Source organism: Cuculus canorus, chromosome 4, assembly GCF_017976375.1.
Source record: "Cuculus canorus isolate bCucCan1 chromosome 4, bCucCan1.pri, whole genome shotgun sequence".
NCBI classification, from domain to species: Eukaryota; Metazoa; Chordata; class Aves; order Cuculiformes; family Cuculidae; genus Cuculus; species Cuculus canorus.
The window spans coordinates 62095593-62121104 of NC_071404.1; the positions used below are offsets into that span (position 1 = coordinate 62095593).

The 25512-nt window shown below is 38.3% G+C and overlaps 1 protein-coding gene across 4 annotated transcripts; it reads right to left on the bottom strand.

Annotated features, from left to right (window-relative positions):
* Nucleotides 1-573: 573 nt before the first annotated feature.
* Nucleotides 574-25421, bottom strand: HELQ (helicase, POLQ like). Of its 4 annotated transcripts, none has more exons than XM_054064401.1 (18): nt 25128-25398; nt 23477-24200; nt 22952-23130; nt 22152-22352; nt 21022-21094; nt 20460-20557; nt 19783-19881; nt 18924-19069; nt 17910-18149; nt 16873-17014; nt 16504-16608; nt 15280-15499; nt 14316-14473; nt 12809-12907; nt 12353-12526; nt 11628-11741; nt 9399-9533; nt 574-7991 (listed from the first exon to the last, which is right to left on the bottom strand). In XM_054064401.1, the coding sequence occupies exons 1-18, from the start codon at nt 25275-25277 to the stop codon at nt 7905-7907; spliced, it is 3144 nt and encodes a 1047-aa protein (XP_053920376.1). In that variant the 5' UTR covers nt 25278-25398; the 3' UTR covers nt 574-7904. The 4 variants fall into 4 exon arrangements, with proteins under 4 accessions (XP_053920376.1, XP_053920379.1, XP_053920378.1 ...); XM_054064404.1 differs by having other exon boundaries at nt 23477-24195; nt 25128-25269; XM_054064403.1 differs by lacking the exon at nt 12353-12526 and having other exon boundaries at nt 25128-25421.
* Nucleotides 25422-25512: the final 91 nt, after the last annotated feature.

Sequence of the window (25512 nt, forward strand, 5' to 3'; positions counted from 1 at the left end):
GGGAAGCTGTGGCTGCCCCATCCCTGGAGGTGTTCAAGGCCAGGTTGGATGGGACCTTGGGCAGCCTGGGTCTGGTGGGACGTGCCCCTGCCCATGGCAGGGGTATTGGAACTAGATCATCTTTAAGGTCCCTTCCAACCCAAACTATTCTATGATTCTATGAAAACATTTACATCTGCTGCTGCTCAAGAGATGAGATCCCAGTCACAGGCCTTCATGGTGGGAAACTAAGTCACAGAAGCACACAGCAACCTCGTGACAAGTTCTGCTATGCAGGTCTGCTACTTTAGGCTAAAACACGTTTCCCGCAGTGCCACTCAGCTGCAACAAAGATGATGACACCCAACACATAGCCTGGCATTGCTGTTATTTATAGAAGATACATCACATATGAAGCGTGTGATCCTTTTCCGAGTTAAGTTAAGGTGGCCCACCCACCTGTACCAAATTTGATGTGATGAGGTCATGGTTAGTAATCATTACGAGTTCCACACTGTTTGCCATATTTGTTCAATTTAAAACTGAATCATCTTTATTGAAACAATATGAATTACAAATACAACAGGAAAACAATTAGTCATGTGATAAACGTGATTTGCTGGTGAAGATGTGTATAATATCCACAGATGAGAATAACACTGTATTCGACAGACGTTTTGTAATTTTCTCTTGTTGGGAACAAGAGTTCCATTTCCAATAATACCTCAAAGCTGCCTGTACACCACTTTCCACGTGTACCTAGGGGGAAGCCTACAGATTTGACAGAAGATGTATTTGTTAATTCCCATATTTGTTTGTTCAGATGTTCATATTTTTTTATCTTTTTCATTTGCTGATTCCTTAAGAGATCTTATTTTACTTTCACATCTAATAGTCATAACAATTGCGGCATCTGCTTTAATTACTATCAAATCCAGTTTATATAGTTCATTTCACTGTCTCTTACAGATGGTTCTACAAACACCATCTAGCCTGTCTTTTCGGCTTCATTACTTAAGATCTTGCAAATTTGGTTGTGTCTTTTGATGCTTGCGTCTAGTACTATGTGGACAATATCCAACACCCAATGTACAGCCTGGGACTGCTTTTACAAAAAAAGACTCAAGCACATCCTGGGGCTGCCCCATGGGTTCTCCCTGCACAGTCCAGTCTGAGCTGCAACCTTCTCCTTTGGCAATAGCCAGCTCTGCCGGAGAGCCCTGGGAGGCAGCCATGGGAGGGTATTGCTTAATACACACACCATTAAAATATTTACAGAGTTTTTAAACAATTAGGCCTAACATCACTATGACACTTCCAATCTGCATCAGTTTTCACTTGAAACATCCATGTTTTTTACCAAGTTTGTTTTCAAAAGGCATCAGCTGCTGGAATACACCGCAAATTGTCCAGCCTTATCTGTGACTTTACTCAAGTGCAGCGCTTCCCACGCTCACCAAAGTCACAGCATTAATCAGTGAGGCTTGAGCGCTCGCCTGCCTGGCCCTTCCTGTTCCCACTTGCTCTACATTGTTGTACTATGAAGTAATTTGCCACCAGAACAAGAAGAACTAGACCAAATTAACCCTGTTTGTGATAAACACATCCATGACTCTGCCGGAAAGGAAATGTCAATGATATTTCCAACTGTCTCAGTATCTTAGTCAGGGTAACACTTCCTATTTCAGTGGTGCACCACCAATTATCTGCCTATGCCCACAGGAAAGGCTGAGGAGAATATCTGCTAGAGGAATAATTAATCTCTCTATCAGTGGATGACTGGAGTGCCACAGCAAGTACACAGCCCCACAAATGAATGGAGGATCTAAGGATGCAGCTCCAGGCACAGCAAATCTTTGCTGCAAACGAGGTTAAGGTCATTACTACAGGCACAGAAAATGCTAACAGCTGTCAGGTGAGGTGCAGCCCACACACCATTTTTTTCTGTTGGAATTCACTACTTAAGTTCATCGGAATGCTTCTTTGGATGGAGGTGCTTAGGGTCACTATGCTATATTTCAGATGGTAGAGGCATAAAGTAGGCATTTCAAATGGTCCATGCTACATTTTGGATTCAGATGCCAAGTGCAGAGCTAGGTATTGAAGGATCTAGCAGGTGTTGTGCTTTTATAAGTTGGTGCAAAAAGTAATTGCTGTTTTTAACCATCTTACCTTTAAAGCTGGATATCTCAGCTTAGAATGAAATGTATTAATTGAAATGAGAACCTTTAGAATCTACCCTATTTTTTGCAAATGAGTAACAAGCCTGTCTATTCTGGTAGCATAGAATCCTGGAGTCATGGAACTGATCAATTCTTCAAGCTGCTGCTTGGTTGTGGAAAGCCTTCTCTTGCAGGAAGTTCTCGAGGTGCTTGAACGTGTGGTGATTGGTGAGAGAGAGGTCTGATGAGGTAGAGCTTCATAGCACAGTGCATGCAGTTTCAGCAGAGTTCTTTTGTGAGGTGTGTGGTCAGGCATGGTCATAGAGAAGAACTGGTCTTTTTTGATTGACCAATGTTGTACATAAACATTGCAATTCTTGGTGCATTTGATGATTTCCTGGCAATATTTCTCTGCTGTGATATTTTTTAACTGGGATTCAAGAAATGGTAGTGGCTGATTCCACTTGCTGACCACAGCTTTTCTTTTGATGCAGCTTTGGTTTGGGGAAGTTGTTTTGGTGCTGCACCTTGGTCCAGCCACTGCATAGAACACTGTTGGTTGTTGTATGGAACACATTTTTCATCACATCACAATGTGATCAAGAAACGAATAGTTTTTGTTGCACAAAAGCAGAGCAGAGCAGACTTTGTAATGGTGACTTTCTTTATTTTCATTCAGCTGATGCAGCACCCATTTGTCGAGTTTTTTTGATTTTCCAGTTTGATGAAAATGCCAAACAACTGTTGAATAGTCAATGTGTAGTTCTTCTGCAACCTCTCGAGTTGTTTTGCATGCGTCTGTGTCAATACTGGCCCTCAACAGGTTGTCATCCATCGCATAAGGATATTTGTGACCATCCTCGTCTTCAAGGTTCTCGTTTCCATCACAAAGGTTTTGGAACCAATGTTGACCTATGTTTTTGATGATTGCCTCATTGGCCCAGGGGATGGTGATCCTTGGTTGATAGTGCTAGCAGCATCTGCCGCTTTACATCCCCTTTTGAACTCATACAACAAAACCACGTGAATTGCTCTTTTCCATCTTTAATTGGACAGAGTAGTTTAAAAAAAAATAAAAAGTGAAAATAAAACCCTTAGCATAAACAAGCAGAGTGAATTTTGTGCTTTAAAATGGTATATTACATGAACACACTTAAATAAAAGTTTCCAGCAAAATAAGCATCAGAGTTTACAATGACAAAAAAATGCAATTATTTTTGCACCAACCTAAGAGCTGGGAGAAAATATTCGGATTGCTTTTCGTAACTTGACCTTGGACTGGGCTGTGTAAGATGTGGAGCCACTGCTATGTCCTGCAGAGCAGGCTGCAAAAACTTGTAAGCTGGGAAGTAATGCTGGAAGAGCCACAGACATCAGATGGGAATTGGTAGCTTTTATCTGGGCATTTTTCACATCCTATCACACGTTTTTAGATCTTGCCATGCCAGGGAGAGCAACACAGAAGTATTTAGACTCTCAGAAAAACTAGGCCAGAAATAGAATGGTGCCCTGTGAGCTACAGGGGAAAGATGTCAGAACCAGGACTAGACTTAAACCTGGTTGTGTATTGTTTTGAAGTCAGCTGCATAGCAGCACCTCCTCCCAGTTCCTCATTCCATAGAAAGCCTAGCCCCTGCCTTGTGGTATTCAAATGCCTTGCTCACGCAGCTTCCACCAGTCAGTTCTGCTTCTCTCACGCCAGCGATGCTGTTCCCAGCAGTACCACGCTCCAACATCTTTACGAATACGAAGAACTGAAAATAAAGCTGTGTATTTCAGCTGTCCAACCACCACTGTTCCTGGGCGAGAACCAAGAACTGATGCATAGGTACAGCCCTGACGTATATATTAAGGGAATTCAGAAGGGCAGTGTCATTTGTACAAAAGGCAAGTGATTATTGTGACATGGCAGCATTTGGGCAGATGAACAAAGCTGACCCCCGTCATGTAATCACAGGATTATTTAGGTTGGAAAAGACCTTTAAGATCAGTAATTAATCTATGTTTCTATACAAAGAAGCCTCAGGAAGTTGACAGTAAGACAAAGCTGATGGCAAGAAAGCCTGGAAACTGGAAAAACATAGAAAGATGCCTATCAAGACATTTTTGTAAGCTATCCTTACACTCCATCCCCAGGCCCCCAGCCAGACTTTGTCCTGACACACTGCACAGCTCTCAGCACTCCCATCTGGTTTTATTTCTGAAACCAGATAGTTATGAGACTCTCAGAAGGTACATGCTGTTTATTTGGAGATGCAAATGATATTTTTGGTCTAGTTTTTAGTCCTTCTCTTCGAAGTGTACACAGACATTAGCAAAAGGCTTCATTCTACCAAGGCTACTGGCCAGTTCTGGCACCTCAGCACACCAAACAGAGCACTGTGAAAATTCTCAGCCTCCCTTCTAATCAGAAGACAAAGCTTTTAGGTGATAATATTTGGCTTTCATTACAACCAATACTCAGTGCTGGACCACCATGCTGAAAGAGATGAAATGAAGCTTTAAAACGAAGGACAAAGCAAGAGCTGCCTAAGCAGGAGCAGCTCACGTGGAAGCAGCTTTCCAGAACACAGGAACACAATGGGTTTTTCACACAATGAAAATTAACAGCTAAACGGTAACCTAAGCCTGACCCTCTTACCAGTCCTTCCAGAGAAACAGTTTTCATTAAGTTATGTACATTTCCATTAAGTTACGGAGTTTCCATTAAGTTATGGACTCCTGATAGTACAGGATTAGGGACTCAGGGAAGGGACGGAAGGGAATTACACAAACATAAGAACTGGTCCATACAGGTGAGTTGGGAAGTGGAGTGAACACACATAAAGAATAAGAAATACACACCAAGGTGTTAGGCCAGAACTAGCTGCAACCTGAAGAGACTTGCACACACCATAGCTCTGATCCAATTCACTCAGGGGTTATGAAGAAATCAGCAGGAACATCCTACAGAGCATATTTTTACGACCTACCTTAGCTTTGAAGCATCTGTTGTTATTTCATAGATAAGATAATCAGTGTTGTTTTTTCCCTTTTAACACAGGCTTTTGGAGGTAAACATCCCCTTGAACCAAGGGGGATGTTGGCCTTCCAAAACATCCTGAACCCGTCCTTAGCATAAGCACATGTAACAGGCATTTACCAAACCGATACACACCCATTCTGATACCTGCACTTTATACTGCATTTTATGAGCCCAGCACTGTATGGAAGCACCTGCGCATCTGCAAGCAGTGTAAAATTACTGTGACCGGCATCTGTTTTATCCATCTCCTATCTCCATACAGGGGAAAGCCCACGTAAGAAAGCTAGAAAGCTTTTTTAGTTTTTTTTTTTAAGAGCATTTAATCATACATGAATCCATACTGAAGAAAGAAATCATAGTGTACTGTCTTGCTTTCAAAGTTTGATTTCAGAAAAATAAGATGAGCTACACATAGAAAAGTTTTAGTGCAAATCATAGGGCTTTCATTCATTTTACTTCTGGTGTTACCAAAGGTCGCACAGAAAGTCGTGGGGGAGTCACATTCATCCCTCTGGCAAAGCACAGCCTGTATAAACTCAGAAGCAGAGATGATAAATGCCAACCTCAGTCTCTTTCTAGACCAGTTTGATGCAGATCTGAAGCGATCTGCTTGTTTCAAACCAGTTTTTGCTACCATTTTCCAAGGGGCTCCAGCACTCGTAGGGAATCATCAACTTAATTCCTGAACATGTGTCTCAAAACCTTTTCTTGCAACAGTGCCAGCTATTACCATAACGTACAAGTGAGAGGACGGGAGTTCAGTGACCCAGCGATGGACAGATGCATTGGAATAATTATTTTTCCAGCTCTCCTCCACAATATAAAAATAAAATTAATTAAATAAAATTAATTAGCATGGACACTAATGTGCTAGTAGTTAAAGGCTAACTATTCCCATAAGCACTCAAATGGACTATTTCCACATCAGTTATAGCAATAACTCAGTACTCAGTGAATAATTTTATGGTAATTTGCTGGGTTTTGCCCCCAAAACCAAACAAGACTGTTCCAAGCTTTCAAAGAATATTGTTGAACACAAATAAACTTCTAGAGCAGCTGGTTAGTCTTTAAAGGCATCACTAAGATTTTCCTACATGCATATGACATCAGCCTATTAGAAATTTACTCATATTTATGCTGGAGCGAGGATCTTCTGTCTTTTGAGGATAATTCAAATAAACCAATAGAGAATTTATTATTACCTATCATTTGGTCAAAAATATCTGTTGATTAGAAGGGCAAGGCATCAAAAGACAGACTTAGATAACTTCAAATCACAACAAATACTGCTTCTGCTCAAGGGCAAGTTATACCTTCTCATTAGATCCACCTTAATATGTTCTCATGATTTCAAACCCATTTATTTGTGCCTTAGGCACAGAAGTATCAGTAAGAGGATTCCCCTGCAGGTACTGAGTCTAGAAGTGGAAATGAGTCATGCTGCTTCTGAAAAGTGCTGGTTTTAAATTCTTGACCCTATTTAATATGGAATGAACTCAAAATATTTCACCTATCCAAAATTCATAAGCCACTATGAAGTCTAATAATTATGGTCTTAGAGGCATGGTTCTGCCAAATGAAGGCTTAGAAATAATTTGTTCATTTGCTACCTAGGATTTCCTTAGTGCAACAACAAAACAAGCAGTAAAATACTAAGCTTTTCATCAACTTTTCACTGCAGCCCCTTTCAGTGATGTTTTTGACCTCTAACACCCTCAGTGGACTTAAAAACATTCCTGTTTATCTCTAGAATCCAAACACAATTAAACCTAAGCTGAATAAAAAGAATTTACTAAGGATTACCTTACTTTTCCTTTACTGACATCTGATTTCACATAGAAGTGCCATATTTAAATGTGTCAATATACAGGTTGTCAATATGCACCATGATTTCATCCAGCAGTCTGTCACAGCTTTCAAGCCTTTCTTAATGTGCAGTGCTCTAGCATAGACTACATATCAGCTTTGACAAGGAATTTACTATGTCACAACCGAAGAAGTTTCAGGCATATTCAAAACACTACTTTCATGAAGCCTAACTTTAGATACCTTTAAAAATCTTAACTAGAATGACTGGTGTGCACACAAAGCCTCAGAACCGGATATGGCTTCTCAAAGAACAGTTCTTCAAGCCTTCATCTTTATTAGTGTTCACATTTAAGGAAGAAATTTATAAACGTTTAAAAAAATAAAACTTTCTATTCGGAAGACTGCTACAGAAGCATCCTGAAAGAATTCTCTGAAGGAACTGCCAGAGACGGAATACAAATTTGATATTTGCATCTTTTAATAAGGGTTAAACTAGGAATCATTGACCATTTCTTACACAACTCTGGGGCAACTTCTTTGTTACGAATTACAGCTCTCTCTCTCCTTCCATTAGTACTTCCTAGAGTACAAGGAACTTCAAATGTAAAGGTACTTAATTCAGCTATGATCATAAGCTCTAGGCAGAAATAAGCACCAGTCAGGCAGTCCAGACCCCAAAGCAGTCTCAGGGCTACGTCTAAAACCAAGAACTAATTAAGATCACATCTTTTAATTCTAATCTATCACTCAAGAGGTTCGTAGTGAAAACCTTCAAACTTACCAGGAAACACTCTGAACTCGGAACTCACACAAAACTGATGTATACAAAGACATTAAATATTTATTACAATTACAGCAGCATTACACAGGCAAGTTAAAAATGTAAAAATACCCTGATTTGGGGATTCATGATTAATTTAACCAGTTATTCAGTAGTTCGCTGGGATATCTGTAGGCACCTTTAGGAGTTCTTCAACTTCTTCTTGTAAAGCCTCAGCTTTTTCACTCAGCAGCATCTATAATGGGAAAAAAAAATAGTAAAAGAATACAGATACTAGCTATACCTGTTAGACAGGTTAAAACACCAATGTTTCTCTCCAAACTTGCATCTGGTCCATAAAAAACTTCTGTACCTGTGAAAGGACTAACAATTTCACATGTACTACCAACATTTTTTATTGTTTAGCATATAGCCATATGAAAAACCACTAACACCTGAAAACTACAAAAAAAAAATCATACAGTACACAGAAGTTTTTCTTATTTCTGCCACTCCATAATTCACAAAATTTAACAGAATATAACCAGTTTTGTCTAGAACTGTTAGCGAAAGCATTTTTAACCTTAAGCAGTTATTTTCCATGTTGGACTAAACATACCTAAGTTGTACCTGCAAAGTTGCCAATTTCTTGCTTTATTCAAAATTTCTTTTTACTGCATTTCATATCAGATATACAAAATGCAAGATTAGCAAATGTTCAGTCTACTGCCCTGAGTATTTGTTGCTGGCACCTGGAATGTAACAAATCCCCAGTAGCACTTTTAGCATAACACACACAACCACTCTTCTACTATTACTCCCCAGTTAGAGAGAACTCCTTCAGATGAATATATGAGTATCACAGACTAATCTAGATTGCTGAGTTTGGCAGTGATGTAGATGAAGAGACTGTGTATATCCCTTTCTTTTGGTTCACACAGCAGCCAAAAAAAGAAGTTAGGAGCATGCAACATTAAATGTCCATAAACCCCACAGTCAGCATGTCTATGCCATGTGAACATACAAACTAAGACTTCTTTATTGACTGCAGTATTTTTACACCAACCACCCATTCATTTATTCTAGGCATTCTAGACACTTTACCAAAAGCTTGCTGTTTTAGCAGAATCAAACGTGAAGCTGATGCCATTGCAACAGCATACGATTAACAGCAACTGAGGACAGAAAACATTGCTGCTTGATAAGTAAACCGCTTCCTATATTTTTGTTTAGGCACAACTCAATGTTCAGTACAGTTGCTGAATTCCTGATGGCTGAATGCCAGTTAAGTTAAGAGTAACTATCTTAGATAAATTCTATTATCAAGAAAACATTTCAATATATTCTTAATGAAGATCAGTATTTGGATCACAAGTATCAGCTACTGCCTTTACTAGTCTTTACAGCTTGTTTTCTTGTTGCACTAAAGAAATCTTAGGTAGCAATCAAAGAAATTCCTTTTAAGCCTTCATTTGGCAGAAATGTGCCTGTGAGACAATAATTATGATACTTTGTAGTGGCTTACAAAGTTTGGATAAGTGAAATATTTTGAGTGCATTCAGTATTAAATCAGGCCAAGAATTTAAAAATCCTTCACTCTTAGTGTCATTCAAATATCTGCTTTTGACATGCTTAATTTCTTAAAACTTTGTTTTTAACTTACCTTTGCAGATGAAATTATTTGTTTGGCTTGTCGTCGTGGCAAGTGTTCAATCATCTTGACCAGAGTTTCTGGATCCGCATTAGCCAAGTGCGCTAAAGTTCTGTATCCTGCATTATAAAGCTGTTTTGCTCGTGCCTGCAAGTCCAAGAATGTGTTAGATTATTAGAACAGCCAATAAGAATTACCATTAAATACCAATCCCTGCACCAAGCCCAAACATTTCAACTTTGCCTATCAATCCAATTCTCTTTGATTCATCTTTCTCTGAACACCAATACTTGCCGTAAGTGGCACTAACGTTCAGCTAGGAATCTTTAACCCTCAAAAAATACAGCTTCACACCTAAGACTTACCTTTCCTACACAATCTTACCAGCTTGTCAACCCATTTGTCATTATTTTCTCTGTGCCTAGATGATAATGACTGCCATCCTCCTTTGTCATCTTGTTTTTTGCATTCACCGTTACTGACAGGAATGACTGTTTCACATTCTTTGGAGGTGTCTTAAGTGAAAGGAGTGCTAATTTTATGTGAATTTTTTTTTTCAGAGTTTTCACAGATCGTTCACAAAAAACTCCAGAAAAACACTACACTTCCCTGTTTCAATCTTATTAGTATTTTTTCCTTTAATATCTCAGTATCATCTTTATATCTGAAGCTTTATGCAGAATCCTGGCTATAAGCTCACATATACAGGAGAGGGATATCACAGAGATTCTTTGATTATCACCAGCATAAGGGAGCGTGTGTTATCTGTTCCTCCTAACTTGGCTTGATCCTGTTGCGATGTAGGGCAGCCAAGCAGTATTTGCTTTACAGAGGGTGTCTAGGCAAAGGTCTCTTTAGCAAAGCAAATACTGCTAGAAGTTCATAAAGTTTAAATAAAAATGCATTTCTATGCTAGTAGTGGAGGGCAAATTAGTATGCCCAAGGCTTTAGTACCCTGAGTTTCAAAATAATTGATGAAGTGTTATACTTGCAAACATTTGGTCAATTGCCTTTTCTTGGATGTATTTTCCCCTCCTCTTTTAAATACAATGAAGACATTTATTTGATGGTATTCGTGGGGGTTTTAACATTCAACACATAATTGCTTACAATACATTATCATCCTCCATGGAAACCAAGGACTATGCATGTTCATTAATGTGCAACAGATGCCATTAATTTAACCAAAAATAACTACTAAGTGCCAGAAAATATTTTCTTGTGCTCTATTTTGCTGTTATATGCACAGCATGACATAAAATCTCTCCCCACCAATGACTGAAATCTCATGGAAAGTTTTTAGATTGTTCTTCGGAAACTGTGCAAGTAAGCGTGCAGGAAATAATTCTCTTTTAGTACATTAACCTTAAGACTGATTTTGATTTTCCTCCACAGAAATCTAAGCAAATCAAGTCTGTTCAAGATGTCAGTCCACTTGCTGCAAATACCAGCTGTCAGTATAGTTTTAACACCAATGCAGAAGTACCTTGGTAATAACAATAATTTTGAAAAGCCATCTTTAAAATACAAACTTCAGCAGAATCATGCTGCACAGGCTGGTTTTGTCCTTATGCTGAGATGTTCCCATACAGAGCAAACCACGAAAAAAAGAATTCCTTCACCTTTTGCAGGCAATTCAGAAAATTTTACATGAATACATAAAAGCATTAGGCTTTAAGTCTTTATGTAGCTTCTCAGAATAAGACCTTACTGCCACTAAATTCAGTGGTTTGCTGACAGATTCTACAATAGGCTGGGGAGGCAAACTAGATAAGGTCCAGTGGTTACTTATAACCTTGCACTGAAGCCCCCAAAAGATTTTACTCTTTAAAAGAGCCTTTGATTCAGAGATTGGTTTTCTTATTTAAAATACATGCAGCACCATGAGTGACTGTAAAAGCCTAAGTTCCCAACAGAACTTCAGATATTTTACTCCCATGACCTGAAGAATCCTTACCACAAGAGAAAACTGAACTCTTTTTTCCAACCGAGTATACAGCTCTATTGTGCAAATACAGCATTTTCACTGTTGCTGTGGCAGCAGCTAGAAAAAAAAATATATTGCCTCTATCTTATTTCCTCAACAAACCACCTTCCCCCCAACCTCCAAGATTATTACAGGGTATCTTCACGATGCCAAATTCTCAATAAAAAAGCTAGCTTCGTTTTCCAGACACACTTGAAAGGCACAGTTATCATACAATTTCACAGTAAAAATCTCACAAAGCCAGGTTAACTAACCTCTAGAACTCCTGCTACCTCCATCAGAGGGATGAGTTCTGTCTTAACACAGTATGTCAACTGCTTGGCAAGTTCTGCCAGCAAGGCTTTATAAACCCAGAATTCTTCTAGTTCCTGCAGAGACAAAGATAAAGATAAAAATCAGATCAACTTCTGTATTCAGGGGTTAAGACTGACAGAGGTTTGCTACAGCAGCAAGCATATATTTGGCTTTTAGACGGGAAGCGCTATTACTTCCAGTTATCCTCTCAGCTAGTTGCAGAGCTGTATTCAGCACTCTTCACCTGAACATCCCCAAGCTGGGGAATTTCCGAAGGATAAGCAATGCATTACTTCAACAGAGGAAAAAAAAACAAGATAAGAAGCAAAGAGAGTTGTTTTCCAGAGATGACATTCCACAAGCAGATAGACTTATTTCCAAGAGAAAGGTAAAATGTATATTATTTCACCAGCAGTTCTGACACTGAACAACACCCTGCTCATTTCCTATATTTTCACATTCGCAGTGCATATAGCTTACTTTCAATATAAGAAATGTGTATCAGTGCACGTGCCTGCTTTTCCAGACAGGAAAAATAATTTTGCAGAGGAAAGTGAAAAAATACAGTTTTGCCCAGGAAAGGTGAAATACAACACCTATGTTCAGTTCTAACTTAAGAGAACAAGACTGCAGATTTTGCAAAACCAGTCCCCAAGAATTAATTGGAATATATTTAACACACTACCTCACAGAAATGTAGAACACAGGAGGCGAATGATGCAGCAGAACTAAGTAGATTTTGCACATATCCCCGGGACATATTAAATTTCTCTGAAACACTCCACACATTCATCTCTTTCAGGAGGGTATAAAGCACAAACGACAGGTAGAGCCTGTTTACCACAGCACTGTCCACTTTCTAGGAATACAGCAAGTTAGAATTCAGAGCCAATATCATATTAATGATATTCTGTTAGTGCTACAAGGAGAATTTTTTTCATCTTTACTCCTTCACATCTCTAAAACATGTCTATGATACCCAAAGACATTAAACATTGTTAAGAAAACCACCCAAGGAGGTTAAAACAACCTTAATGAGTAGAACAGCGACAAGCACTAGCAGAAAAATAATCTAGAATTTGTAAATAATCAAATGTAATGACTAAACTGTCAACTTAGGAATGAGAAAACTCAAGCCTACCTTTCTGATGGCTTGACCAGAAGCCTTTTTTGTAATAAAGCTTTCAGGTACTCCCACAATATCTGCTACTTTTTGCTCTGCTGCACTTAGCTGACTGAACTGAAATAAGATTGATTACAGTAAAGATTATTAATTTATTAACAACTAATTAGAAGTTGTGTTACAAACCAAAAGAGCTGCAGACAATGTGAATATGCTCTAATTAGTTGTAAAAAATAATTCATGTCAAATCCACATTATACTGATACCACCTGCAGAGAGATAATTTGCTTTTCCTTTTCCTCCATAAAATCAAACTTTCATTCTTTTTCATCTCGAACTCCAGTGGTCTGGAAATACACTCACATATGTTCTACTGATAAACTTCTGGTATGCATACATATGAGGTTCTTCTTTTTATAAATGTGTAGTCTGCTCTAGCATTAACGTGCACAAAACGGTACTTCTATTACATCTCTCAGTAAAAATGTCTACTTGCATGTTTAAGATAAACAGGTTAAAAACCCTGGAGAACTTAGGAAAATTGAAGTGCTCAAATATTTTTTCCAAGAAATGTCATCAACCTTCAAATATCTCCTGGATTTAACGGTTTCCCCAAATGGTGATCAAAGTCTCTTCTCCAAGCTTACCAACTGCTCTACAGACTCCATGACAGTTCTATGAAGAATTTTCAGATATTGAGTTCTCTCAAAATTATAGAAAACACCCCCACTACTCAAAGTGCAGCAATTTTTTTCACTATCTCTATATAGTACTTAATCACTAGACCTGTGACAGATCTGCAGCTTCTTCGCCTGATGTGGACTATCTGTAACTGCCTATCTCTGAATGCCACATTTTAACAAAAAAATTGTGATATTAGTGCTACCCTTGGTATACAACATTCTGCAGGAAAGGGAGTAGTTGAACTATGAGTGGATCTTAAAGTGTGCAACGCTGAGCTACTGGCTATGCTTTTCAGGCCTACGTAAGCCTAATAATCTGTAGGAAGGTATTAGGCACAGTGCAATAATTGCAGTTACAACATAAGTATCAGCCTCAGATATGAAACAATGAGTATTAAGACTTAGTATTTTCTAGTGGATTTTGCTATAAAAAATGTAGATTAAATGAGTGAGCATCAGAAGGCAAATATGGCTTTTGATTAATTTAAAAGTAGTTTTCTTGTAAGACTACGATGATGTGGTAAATTGTTTTATTGTGAATTTTTTCAAAATTAACCATAACTCAGTGGTGGCAAGGCTAGCACAAAGGTTAGAGACAGGATTTGGAGTACTGGCAACTGAAAGGATGTGTTTCATGCCACTATTTCCTCCAAACAGAGCCAAATATTATAAACAACACAACTTAGTTATTTAATGCAATATAGGAAAGCACTCAACGCTAGCATACCTTATTTTTTCATCTAATCATCACTTTTCCTATGTGTAAAGCATTTTACTTAGAATTTAAACAAGATTACTTGATTACTATATGCCCCGATACAGGTTTGCTAGTGAATTCTCACCTGTCTCAAGTATATCATCCAATCTGGGCTACAGTTAGAAGTCAAATCATATGGAGTTGCCAGATAAAGAACATGAAGATTGCTCTCAAGTACCAGCCCTTCCAAACCTTTCTTCAATTCTCTGTAAAGAAGATTGCAGTATGCCAAGTCTATAGACCCTATAATAAGCACACAATGTGTTGCAATTTTAAACAGGCGTATAGAGTTAAGTGTAATAGACTTTAATACAGTCAATATTTTCTTTATTTTCCACAAGCCATTGTTATGCCATCTAAATTTAAGAGATATAACTGTAACCTGAATAATTTATCTAACCCAAGCAGTGAAATGGAACTGAGGAAAGGCAGTCATTCTTTTCCACATATGTCTCGTGTGTGTTTTTGGAGTGCTTGTGAATTGCCTGGGCTTTAATAAAATGCTGGAACAATCCTGTAGACTGAAGGAATCTTTCAAATATTCATCCTAGCCCAACTACGTTCTATGCTCTGTTTCTTTCGGTTATAACAGGAAAACAGAACTTCTTGACATGCTCTTTCTTCTTTATTATGATTGGTCTACCTGTCATATGCCTCCTTTCCCTCTTACTGCTTTCCTCCAGGTTAAGAAATCCCCTGTTCACAATACCTATATGTAACAATAAATTATAAAATGAGATCATGAGCCATTTTGATTATAATCACTAAATCAAATTTTTAAATATTTTTTGGGGGGTACAGTTCTGGTTTTACTCCCATTGTGACAAATGTTATTATGCTTTATTCCCATCATGTTCGGTTAGGCACTACTTGATCATTCTCACTTTCAGTTCAGCACATCATTTAGTAATCCAAACTGTCTCTCTACAACTTATTTTTCACCGCAGTTTTAGACCAAAGATGGGAAAAAAATATTGAATTAAGAGAAGGCTGAGGTGAAAGGGTTTGTTGAAGTAAAGGTTATAAAAACAATAAAAAAGAATTCTTACCTTTAATTGTAGCTTTACCCAACGGTGTAACTGTTATCGTGCACTTGGAATTGTGGTCCTTCTCAGATATTCTTCCTTTTAGGAGTCCTTTTTCTATTAGACTTTCTAGCCCATCTTTAATTATCTCTGAGAGGCTCTTGTCTTTAGACAGCAGCTGCTGCTGAACACCCAGCAATGTATTGCGCATAAAATTGTTGACTTCCTCATAGGTAACTGCTATCTGCATCAGTTTTGCAAGTGATTAGCATGTTTAGAGGTGTCATTCCACATAAGAAAACATGAGCTATATGAAATAATTTACGGAATTGAAAAGCAGTTTGATAGCCTTTAGGTTTCTATAGAAATACATGAAAACACATAGATTGACAGTTTATGATGGATCTGATGGGACTGCTCTCCATCCATTCTATTACTCTAGCTATTGCATGATATTAATTTCTTTCCACTGTTTCTATCTGTATTCTTTGAATCAAGTATTAGAATGGGAATCGTATCATAAGGCAGATATAATTTTGACTTTTATACATTAGAAAATTGTCATGGTACACGATTACCTGCAGCTACAGAATAAGTTTGATTAATTGTACTCTCCCTGAATAGCCTCGGTTAGTGTTAGTAGCTTAGCATCAGTGGCTAAAGCGGTTGAAGCCTTAGGCTGCAACAGCTGACTGAGAGTAAGCTTTTTGATTAAACTGATGCTAACACAGACTAGCTGAATGCATGTGAATGGAATGAAGAAGATAAGGGCCAAGGAGACATTTCTAATAGAATGAAGTAACTTCAGAAGGTGGCCAGCCCAGCAAGAAAGAAAACCAGTAGGAAATCCAGAGACCACTGACCAGAACTAAGTGACTGGTCTTGGGGATCGGGTGCTGGGTGATACAAGTAAAACTGGAGGGCATGATCTAGGGTAGGGGTCCCACTCTGGAGCACCTGGCTTGAGCTGTAACTGGAGAATCAAATAAAGAGGAATTGGAAACCTTCACTTGGACCCTACGTTAATCAGCAACATCCTAGGGTTGCACCCTGTTATGGTGACCAGCATGTGTAAATCCACAACACTTACTAAGTTAAATAAAATCACTAATCAAATCTTTGTCCTCCTCATGTGACTAGAAGCCATGCTGAATTTAAGGCCACCTGTTTTTCTAGAGAGCCAAAAGATAAGCTTTTCTTTGCATTGCCAATCACTCAAGTCACTCACAGAGAAGAGTTAACTGATACCTTCAGTCCAACCAAAGATAACAGCAGACTCTGCATTCCCTTGGTCAGCTCCAGCAAAAGATTGCTGTAACAGTTCTCCAAAGGACTGTGAACTAGATCCTGAACCTAAAGACAGCAAGAAATACATTAGTTCAGTGAAAATATTTATGCAATAGTTTTACACTTTTAAAAATACTGATATACATGGTTCAGCTTATAAAGAAAATTAATGTAGACATCTGGAGTTTGCAGTTCATGTCTGAAAACTACATGAAGGTAATTATAGTTATTATTACATAGGTCAAAAATAAAGCTAGGCAATTCAGCTCCCCACATTTATCCCACCAGCTTAATCCAACAATGTAAATTACCAACAGCTTTGGTAATTACCAGGCGCTTGTCTTTTTCTTGCACTATGAGAATACTTTCTCCAGCACTGTCAATACCAGCTCGACCAGCTCTGCCAATCATTTGCTTATACTGGTTCTTCTTCAGGAAGTCACTAGCAACATAAGGAGCTCTCAGAATCACCCTGGAAAGAAGTCTTTAGTAAGTTATGCTTCATATTATTAAAGCAGCAATAAAATTTTACAGATGTGTCCTTTGGATATGCCTCTCGCTTAGTAAATAAGATAAAAACCAAACACACCTGTTTGAAAACGTGTAAATCAACAGAAAAACATGTAACAATTTGAGGTTTATTGAATGATAAGCCATGTTAGTTACATCTTGCAGAGCCTTTGGAAGTAACTAGCCTTTACATCTACTCAAAGGCCTGCGTTTAAGACTGAAAATCACTGAGATATAAAATAAATCCCACTAAAACACATAAGCAACACTGACTATACATCAGACAAATGTTGTCTTTCTGGAAGCACTAAGAAATGGGGTTTTTTCTCCCCTCAGATGCATTATTCAAACATACATGCACAGAAAACTGGATTCTTAGCAAATAGTCTTCATGCGGAATATGACAGCCATATCATCAGCATTTGTGCAATAAAAGCCAAAACGTTTTTGAGTTAAAAGGTATTCAAACTATATCTCCTTAGAAATGATGTATTTTACAATTTAAACACTGTTGTTAGGACAACAGCTAAACAAACCACCATTAATTTCTTATTTTTCTGGATGAAGTTACTAAAATTCAAAGCATTTCCTCAGTTTATTTACATTTCCTTAATCCATTCAGATAAACGTTCTCCTACTCTGCCTTCTGAGGGACTTTGTACTGGTTCACATTTTCTACATAAAACCTTTGCAGTCTTAACTGTGTCCCAAGTTGAACACAAAACCCCTTACACTTCCAATCTGATAGTAGAAGCAGAAACCTACTTTAAACAGTACCAATGCTTCCAACTTGAAGTATAGTACTTTTTTACAAAGCAGAAATTAACAGAACAGTGAAACACATTTCAGTTACTAACCGTCTAGCTGGCAGGTTCACTCCAGCAGCTAAAGTCACTGTGCAAGCAATTAGACACAGGACACCTGCAGAATAGGCTTCCTCTATGCTTTTTCTTTCATCATTTGTAAGGCCACTATGGTGATAGGCCACACCAAAAGGGATCGTTTGCTTCAGAACAGGACAGATACTTCCATTTCCAATACTCTTTAGGTTCTTGATAAGATCTTGTTTCTCTTTCTCCCTGAAAACTCTAAATTCTCTTGGAGGAAAAAAAGCATTACTTCATACTTTGAATAACTGTTAACTACTTTGAAAAAAATCAAGACAGACATGCTTAATATTTCTGTTGATTCCTATAACTAGACCTCTGAGGTTGGAGAAACAGCCCTGGTAAATTTAGAAATAGCAGCATCCAAGAGACTAAAGTTGCATTTCGTGCTTCTAAGCACATGTACAGAAGGGATCAAATACTGACTAGGTGTGGGTATCGAGTGCATTGAAAAATAGAAAGGGGGCAAATATCAGCTTGTAGTGAAGATTATAGATACATCAAAAATAGTTTCAACTGTGATAGCAAGGGATGGATTTTTCTATATTTCTTAATATATTTTCTTTCTATATACAATGTAACTTTGCCAGACTGTTAGGAGTGTATCAAATCACACTTAAATGAAAGGAAACATAAGTCTTACTCTCTTTTCCTTATTAACTAAACATGGTTTGGAACTCACAACTTACATTTGCAAACTAGGTATGCAACAGAGATACTCAGTCAAGCAGTAACATACATGGCAAAACATTAGGCTATAGAGAAAACATTTGTTCACTAAGCTTGCAGAGATCAGCCCCAAAGAAGCCTTGAATAGCTTCCCACAATTTATGCATATACTAACTTTACATGATTCCATATTCTAAGTATTTACTTCTGATCACCAGGGAAAGTCACTTATGAATGAGTGAAGATGAATCATAAATTCCGAACAATTATTCCAGGTATAATAAAAAAAAAAAAAAAGTCATAACAGTAACTTACTTGTTGAGGTACTTGCACACCATTGAAGCCACATTTTCACAGTTCTTTTTAGTAGGACAAAAGATTAAGCAGGAATATTTAGGAATAACCTCAGTAACCAGTGCAATGATGTGGTCAGGATCTGCTTTCTCCAGATTACTGGAATACTATCATAAACACCCATTAACAAACATTTACTATTAAAACTTCGAGATTAAGTCTTAAACTGAGTAAGCATTCACTACTTTCTCTCAGCCTTCACTAGAGCACTCCTATTTGCTTTAACATGACATAACGGCAAGTAGCTGTAGGATAAGCTTTTGCCTCAGTCCCTAATTTGCAAAAGTTTATTACCACATACGGTTTGAACTGAGGGATACATGGATTTAAGAACTGAATGGTTTGCTTTTTCCTCTTAGTACTTCAATTTCTTTCAGTGAAACCATACTGTTGTCACCTGTGCAGTCTACTATAACTCACATTTTTCTTTCTAAATGTTGAAATGAATCCCTATGAGGCATTAATAAGATGACAACAGACAAAAAGATGCCTTCTTTTAGTATCATTTAAGAGTCATCAAGTGTTGAGAAAATCTACTGAAAAACAAAAAGCACCAGGTATCTGGAATACTCAAATCCATTGCTCTTTGCACATCAAACCACTGAAGAAACCACTACCTTAAAAGCAGTGAAAAAGTTAAAATGAAGTTAAACATTTGGTATTTTCAAGGGCTTTTTCTTCCCCAAAGCCTATGATTTTCTCTCTCATAGGTATTACAAATGAACTATCATGTTTAAGTAATTGCTTTGGTAAAAGTACTGTAAACAAATCAGTGTAAAATAAAATATTTCTTCACAAACTATAAGCACTTCTGTTCTACCTTAAAATTAAGGAAATGTGAAAAAGTAAAGCCATTTTCTGTTTTGCTGTCCACTGCATAAATGGTGTCTCGTATCTTTACATACTCCTTCAGTTCCACCTACGGACATAAAAGCCATAAGCAGAAACTTCAGTTAAATTACCAGTTGTTCTCTAAAGATGAAGCTATTACAGATGTACAGCTAATGCTTTTTTCTAAGCATCACATTTCACATACATACATACTTGCTCACACACAAGTGCACACTCCTCTCTAAGAATGTCTTAATTGTTTTTATCATATGTGTCAAGAAAATCTCCAATTCTAATGAAAAACATGACAAACGTATCCCATAAAATACTCATAAATCATTGCCATGACAGCATTCAAGCACCAGTGGTTCAAATCATATGTATGTCAAATGAATTGTAATAACTTATCACAGTAGCTGCAATTTAGAAACTAGTGTAGTTAAAATAACACAAAGGGCAGTCCACAGGTATTTGGATTTTTGTGTTTACAAGTGCATAGTGCTATTTATTATAGTGGTAGAATTGCACATAGTAGCAGGCATTATATTACGTTACACCATGAAATTAGGCACAAAAGCCATGATACAACCCTGAACAGATTTGCTATAATTCTATAACATTTGCCAAATATCTTTCCTACTAGTTGATGGTATCTTGTATACAGACCGGTCTAAAATTATTAGTATAGTACTCCGCTTGCAGGAACTTCTGCAGGTCTCCAACATTATTTAAAGTTGCACTCATTCCAATGATTTGCGTATTTTCTGTAAAACAAAGTCAACATGAATTTACTGCCATGTTTACAATTTTTAACACTTCCTCTCAGAATTTATTTCATAAGCCTGCTTCTTCATTGTTAGTCTTTTTAAATGCCAAAGTGACAGGTTTGAAGCGGGTACAGCTTATTGCTTGATATGTAAACATAAAAAAGGAATTCTTCTCTGTAGAAGAATTTAATTGGAATGGCTAAGGGCCTCCTACGAAGGAATGGAAGACATTTGGATTTCTCAGAGAAGTATCAGAAAGGGTTCAAAAACACCCAGCCCACTGCTACAGGGTAAACCGACTCTAACACTTCAATGAGTAAGCACTGTTACTGGGAGTCACACCATGCTTTTCAAAACTGGCCAGAATCCAGAAAAATCCAGAAAGCAAAAGTACAACTTCCCTCTAGAGAAGGTGCAATCACTACAATATTTCAGTAACATTAACTGCAGCCTTCACTTACTGCTAGTATAAAGAATTTTCGCAAGAGTAATTTCCAGTGTTGCCCCACGACTTCCCTCGCCAAGCATATGCAACTGCACAGAAGGGAAAAAGAGTGAAAATATTACTGAATTAGGAGTATTTCTACAAACCATCCTTTACCAGTCCTAAGCAATTATTACAGCAATGTCTTTGTTGGACTTCCTCATGATATCCTTCTGTTAAATTTTGACTGCTAAGCTCCTGCAGGAATTATGGCCTCAATGAAACAACATTGAAGAATCAAGGAAAAAAGAGAGCCAAGAGCAATATATTTAACAAGATTTATCTTTCATGTAGCTAGACCATAACTGACACACAAACAGTTAATGCCTGACAGTAAAGTCAGTGCAGAGATCTTTGTATTCATCAGCCTATTTTTAAACCAATTGAAAACAAACTATATTTTAAGCAACACCAATAGTGGAAATTAATACATGAAAATGTCTCGTAGTCAGCTACAACCAGAAAAAGCAGAAATTATTGCTTAAGACTTCTTCTGTTTAGACACTACCATGTTAAAGTAAGGTAGGGCAGCTTACGGCTATTCCATGAAATAAACGCCCCTGTTAGGTGTTACACACACTCCAACCTCACAACTAACCCTTAGCAGCACAACTCAGTCACCCTAATAAAAAGCAGGATGAGGGGCAATTCTCACAGTCAAATGTTACTTAATATTTTTCTTTTTTAACGTTTCATTTAGCCATTATTAATAACAGACAAAAAGTCTCATGGTTCCAAATTTAGGACTTGAATTTTGGGATTCATAAAATACAATCCATGTGATAAAAATTATTTCTTTATTTTTTTCTAATCCATTAGACATGTCTAACTGATAAGTGGTTACTAAGTAATTCACCATCAACCACTAATACAGTAGCTCTCCTACTACACAATCTATTGCCCCAATATAGCAATCAATATTTCAGTTAAAGAAAACTAACATTCAATATCATAAAGTTATGTACCAATACAGTAACTAAGTAGTAATAATTTAATAATGCACACTTAAAGCAAAAACAAGTATCAAAAACCTGCTCTTTGCTAAAAATTGCATATATGGATATAAAAAGTTGTGTATTACAAATTCAATTAAATCTTGTAGCATACCTCATCTACTACAACCAGACCAAGGTCACCAATTCTTTCTGTTTCAATCAAGGAATTCACTAGAGCATGTCCTTTTTCTATAGTAGCAATATAAAGAGACTTTTTTATCCTTCTCTTGATTGGCGGAAATCTTCCCTTACTTCCTGCATATTCTTCAACCAGGAAACCCAATTCTATCCCAAAGCTTGATAAAGCCTTAATCTGTAAAAAAAACAGGGATCAAATAGAGAACAAACACTCATTTTGGATTTCAGAGCTGCCTCAAGAACTCAACACTCATATAAATGACCCACACCACAAACAACTGTTTGAATTAGTGGAAACATTAACTATGACCATGTTTTCCAATTGCAAAGCTGAAGAGTGTAGAAATAGCTAGTGTAGAGCTAGCTTAGGTTTTAGAGAACATCTGTTCTCTAAAATTCACTTTCTCTCTCTCTATAAAAAAAAATCAGTTTTATTTCAAAGCTATTTCTTTAGTAAGACTGGCAGTACAGATCTAAGACTACAGAACTATCCATGATACTGCAAAAAAAGCTACTATTTCAGAATTTAGCATGTTTTATAACTCAGTATAACTCAGTATTTCCATCTCATAATTTCAGCCTGCTTTACTACAAAATTATTAACCCTCAGAACAGCATTTATGAGAGAGGTCTGAGTGACCTATCTATTCCCACTATCTATTCCTACCATCTATTTATGAAAATCATGGACTTTGGCAACATTTGCGTTAAAATCAACCGAGTAATAAGGCATATCAGAAAAGATAAGCAGTATCAGACACATGGTATGCAGACCTTTTCTTGGACAATGGCAACATATGGCAGGATCATCAGAACATCTTTCTGCCTACAGAGTAATTCTTGGAGAATTATTATTTCAGCTACAAGTGTTTTTCCACCACTGGTCGGCAGCGAGTATATTAAATTCTTTCTTTGCTGTAGAGATTCTAATGTTAAGCAATCATGCTGCCATTCTGCAAAATTAAAAAACAGAATTATTAGCAACCCTTATGGGCAGGTTTATCAATATCAAAACGCCTATGTTTCACATAGAATACTTCAAATCTAGTGTTTGAGATTTTTTTTTTTAATAAACCACTAAAAAGCTTTCAGAGATCGAGCTTCCCTAAGTATGCTATAAACTATATCAACCTTCCGCACCCACCAAAAAAAAAACTACTTCATAAAACAAAACAATCATTTTCCAAACCGGTTTACATTAAATATAATCTTAACTTAAACACGTTTACAGTGTAATAGATAAAATGGGAAACACTTTACTAGCAACTTTTTCTCTGAACAAACAATTAGTTACACTACCATAAAGTGTTTCGATTCCTCGAAACTGTCTGAGTAGATCTTTAACTTTACTAGGTAATCCATAAAAGGGGCCTATATCAACAGAAGAAGATTCAATAGTTTTACTAGCAACAAAAATCTCCTCTATTAAAACAGCTTCTTTAAGCTGCTTGGTCTTAGAGACCTGCAGAGTCTGGGCTTTGGCATTTCCAGTCATAGCACTTTTCAGATGGTCTTTAAGACTTTCAGTTTTAAGTAAATCACATTTGGAGTCTGAGGAAAAGTCAGTAGTTCTGTTCTCGTGTTCAGCATCAGGACATAAAAATGATGGACTCCTGACTTTGTCTGAGGAAGAACTTGTGCATTCAACCCTCCTATCTGTGCCTGCATACATTCTAGAACCAGAAGAAAGTTCATCCATTTTCTCAAAATACAAAAGTTGTGATGATGGCAATTCATCAAAAACAGATTCACTTGATTCTGGACAGATATCCACATGGTCCTTTTCATTCATTTGGAAACCATGCTCTTCCTCAGTTTCTGAGGTAATAATGTTATTTTGTTTCTTCTGGTGAATTCCTGGCTGAAGATTCCCAGGTATGTCTTTAGCTGCTGTAACATCCATATTCTCATCCTGCAGGTATTTGTGCTCCGCATCATCCATTTGAGCCAGCAAAGAATCCTTTCCATAAAAGCTTTCCATGTCATAGTCACCGAACAGATCATCTTCACTATCGTTACTGCACTGCAAAAGCATAACAAGTATTACAACTCCAAAGTAAGACCAGAGAAGGCGGTGCAACGTGTACAGCATACGCATCAGATCATAGAATGGTTTGGGTTGGAAGGGACCTTGAAAGCCCATCTAATTTTCAACACCCCTGTGGCAGAGACACCTCCCATCAGATCACCACTGCTCAAGGCCTCATCCAAACCTGACTTTGAAACACCTCCAGGTGATGGGGCAGCCACGGCTTTCCCTGGGCAACCTGTGCCAGTGCCTCATCCACCCTCATCGTGAAGAGATTTCTCCCCAGTATCTAATCCAAATCTTGCTCCTTCCAACTTGAAAGCCATTCCCCCTTGTCCTATCCCTACATGCCTTTGAAAACATCCCTCCCCAGCTTTTCTGTAGCCCCTTCAAGTACTGGAAGGTCACTATAAAGTCTCCCTGGAGCATCTGTTCTTCAGGCTGAACAGCCCCAACTCTCTGCCTGTCCTCACAGCAGAAGTGCTCCAGCCCTCAGATCATCTTCATGGCCTTCTCTAGACCCATTCCAACAGATCCTTGGCTATTATTTCCTAATAGCCAATCTAAACCTCCTCTGGTGCAATGAAGCCATGGAACAGTCCTCCTTGTTTCTAGCATTTACCTTCCTGTGGATTTTATCATGCTTTCGAATTTATGCATAACTTACGTTATACTTCCTGAAGCAAAAGAAAATTTTAACACCGTTAAATTCCTTTGGAAAGATGGACATTTAGGACTAAATTAAAGACGCTAGTCGAGAGAGAAAAACCTAGTTTGACTCGTAAAGAAACACAGGCTTTAACCTAGAGAAACCAAGCCTACAAGCGGATCCTGTTTATGCCCGCGGAATCACGCGTCAGTGACGATGATTCGACTCCGTTCAAGCCCTCACCCGCCCGCCCCCGCCCCACATCCCCGTACCGGCGCCTCCGCCGCGCCGGCCCCGCTCGGCCTCTTGGATTCTACAGGCGAGGCGGCGGCACTGGGCTGCGCCAGGGTGACGGTGCGGCTCCGCTTGCGGGCAGAGCCGTGGTGGCTCTTCCTCCGCACAGCGAGGCCAGGCGAGGCCATGCCCCGGCTCCGGGGCCGCGCTCGGGGACCGGCACCGCGCTCGGGGGCGGGGCCGGAGGGACGCGCCAATGGGGTGAAAGGAGCCGTCGAGCGACGGCCAATCGACTTTGCCGAGTGGGGCGCGGCGCTATCTCATTGGCTAGATGGCCGTGTTTGTGCGGGCGAGGGCCAGTGGCGGCCGGAAGGAAGGGTCACGTGGGGCGGAAGTGGTACTGTTCGTGGGCACTGCTCTGCG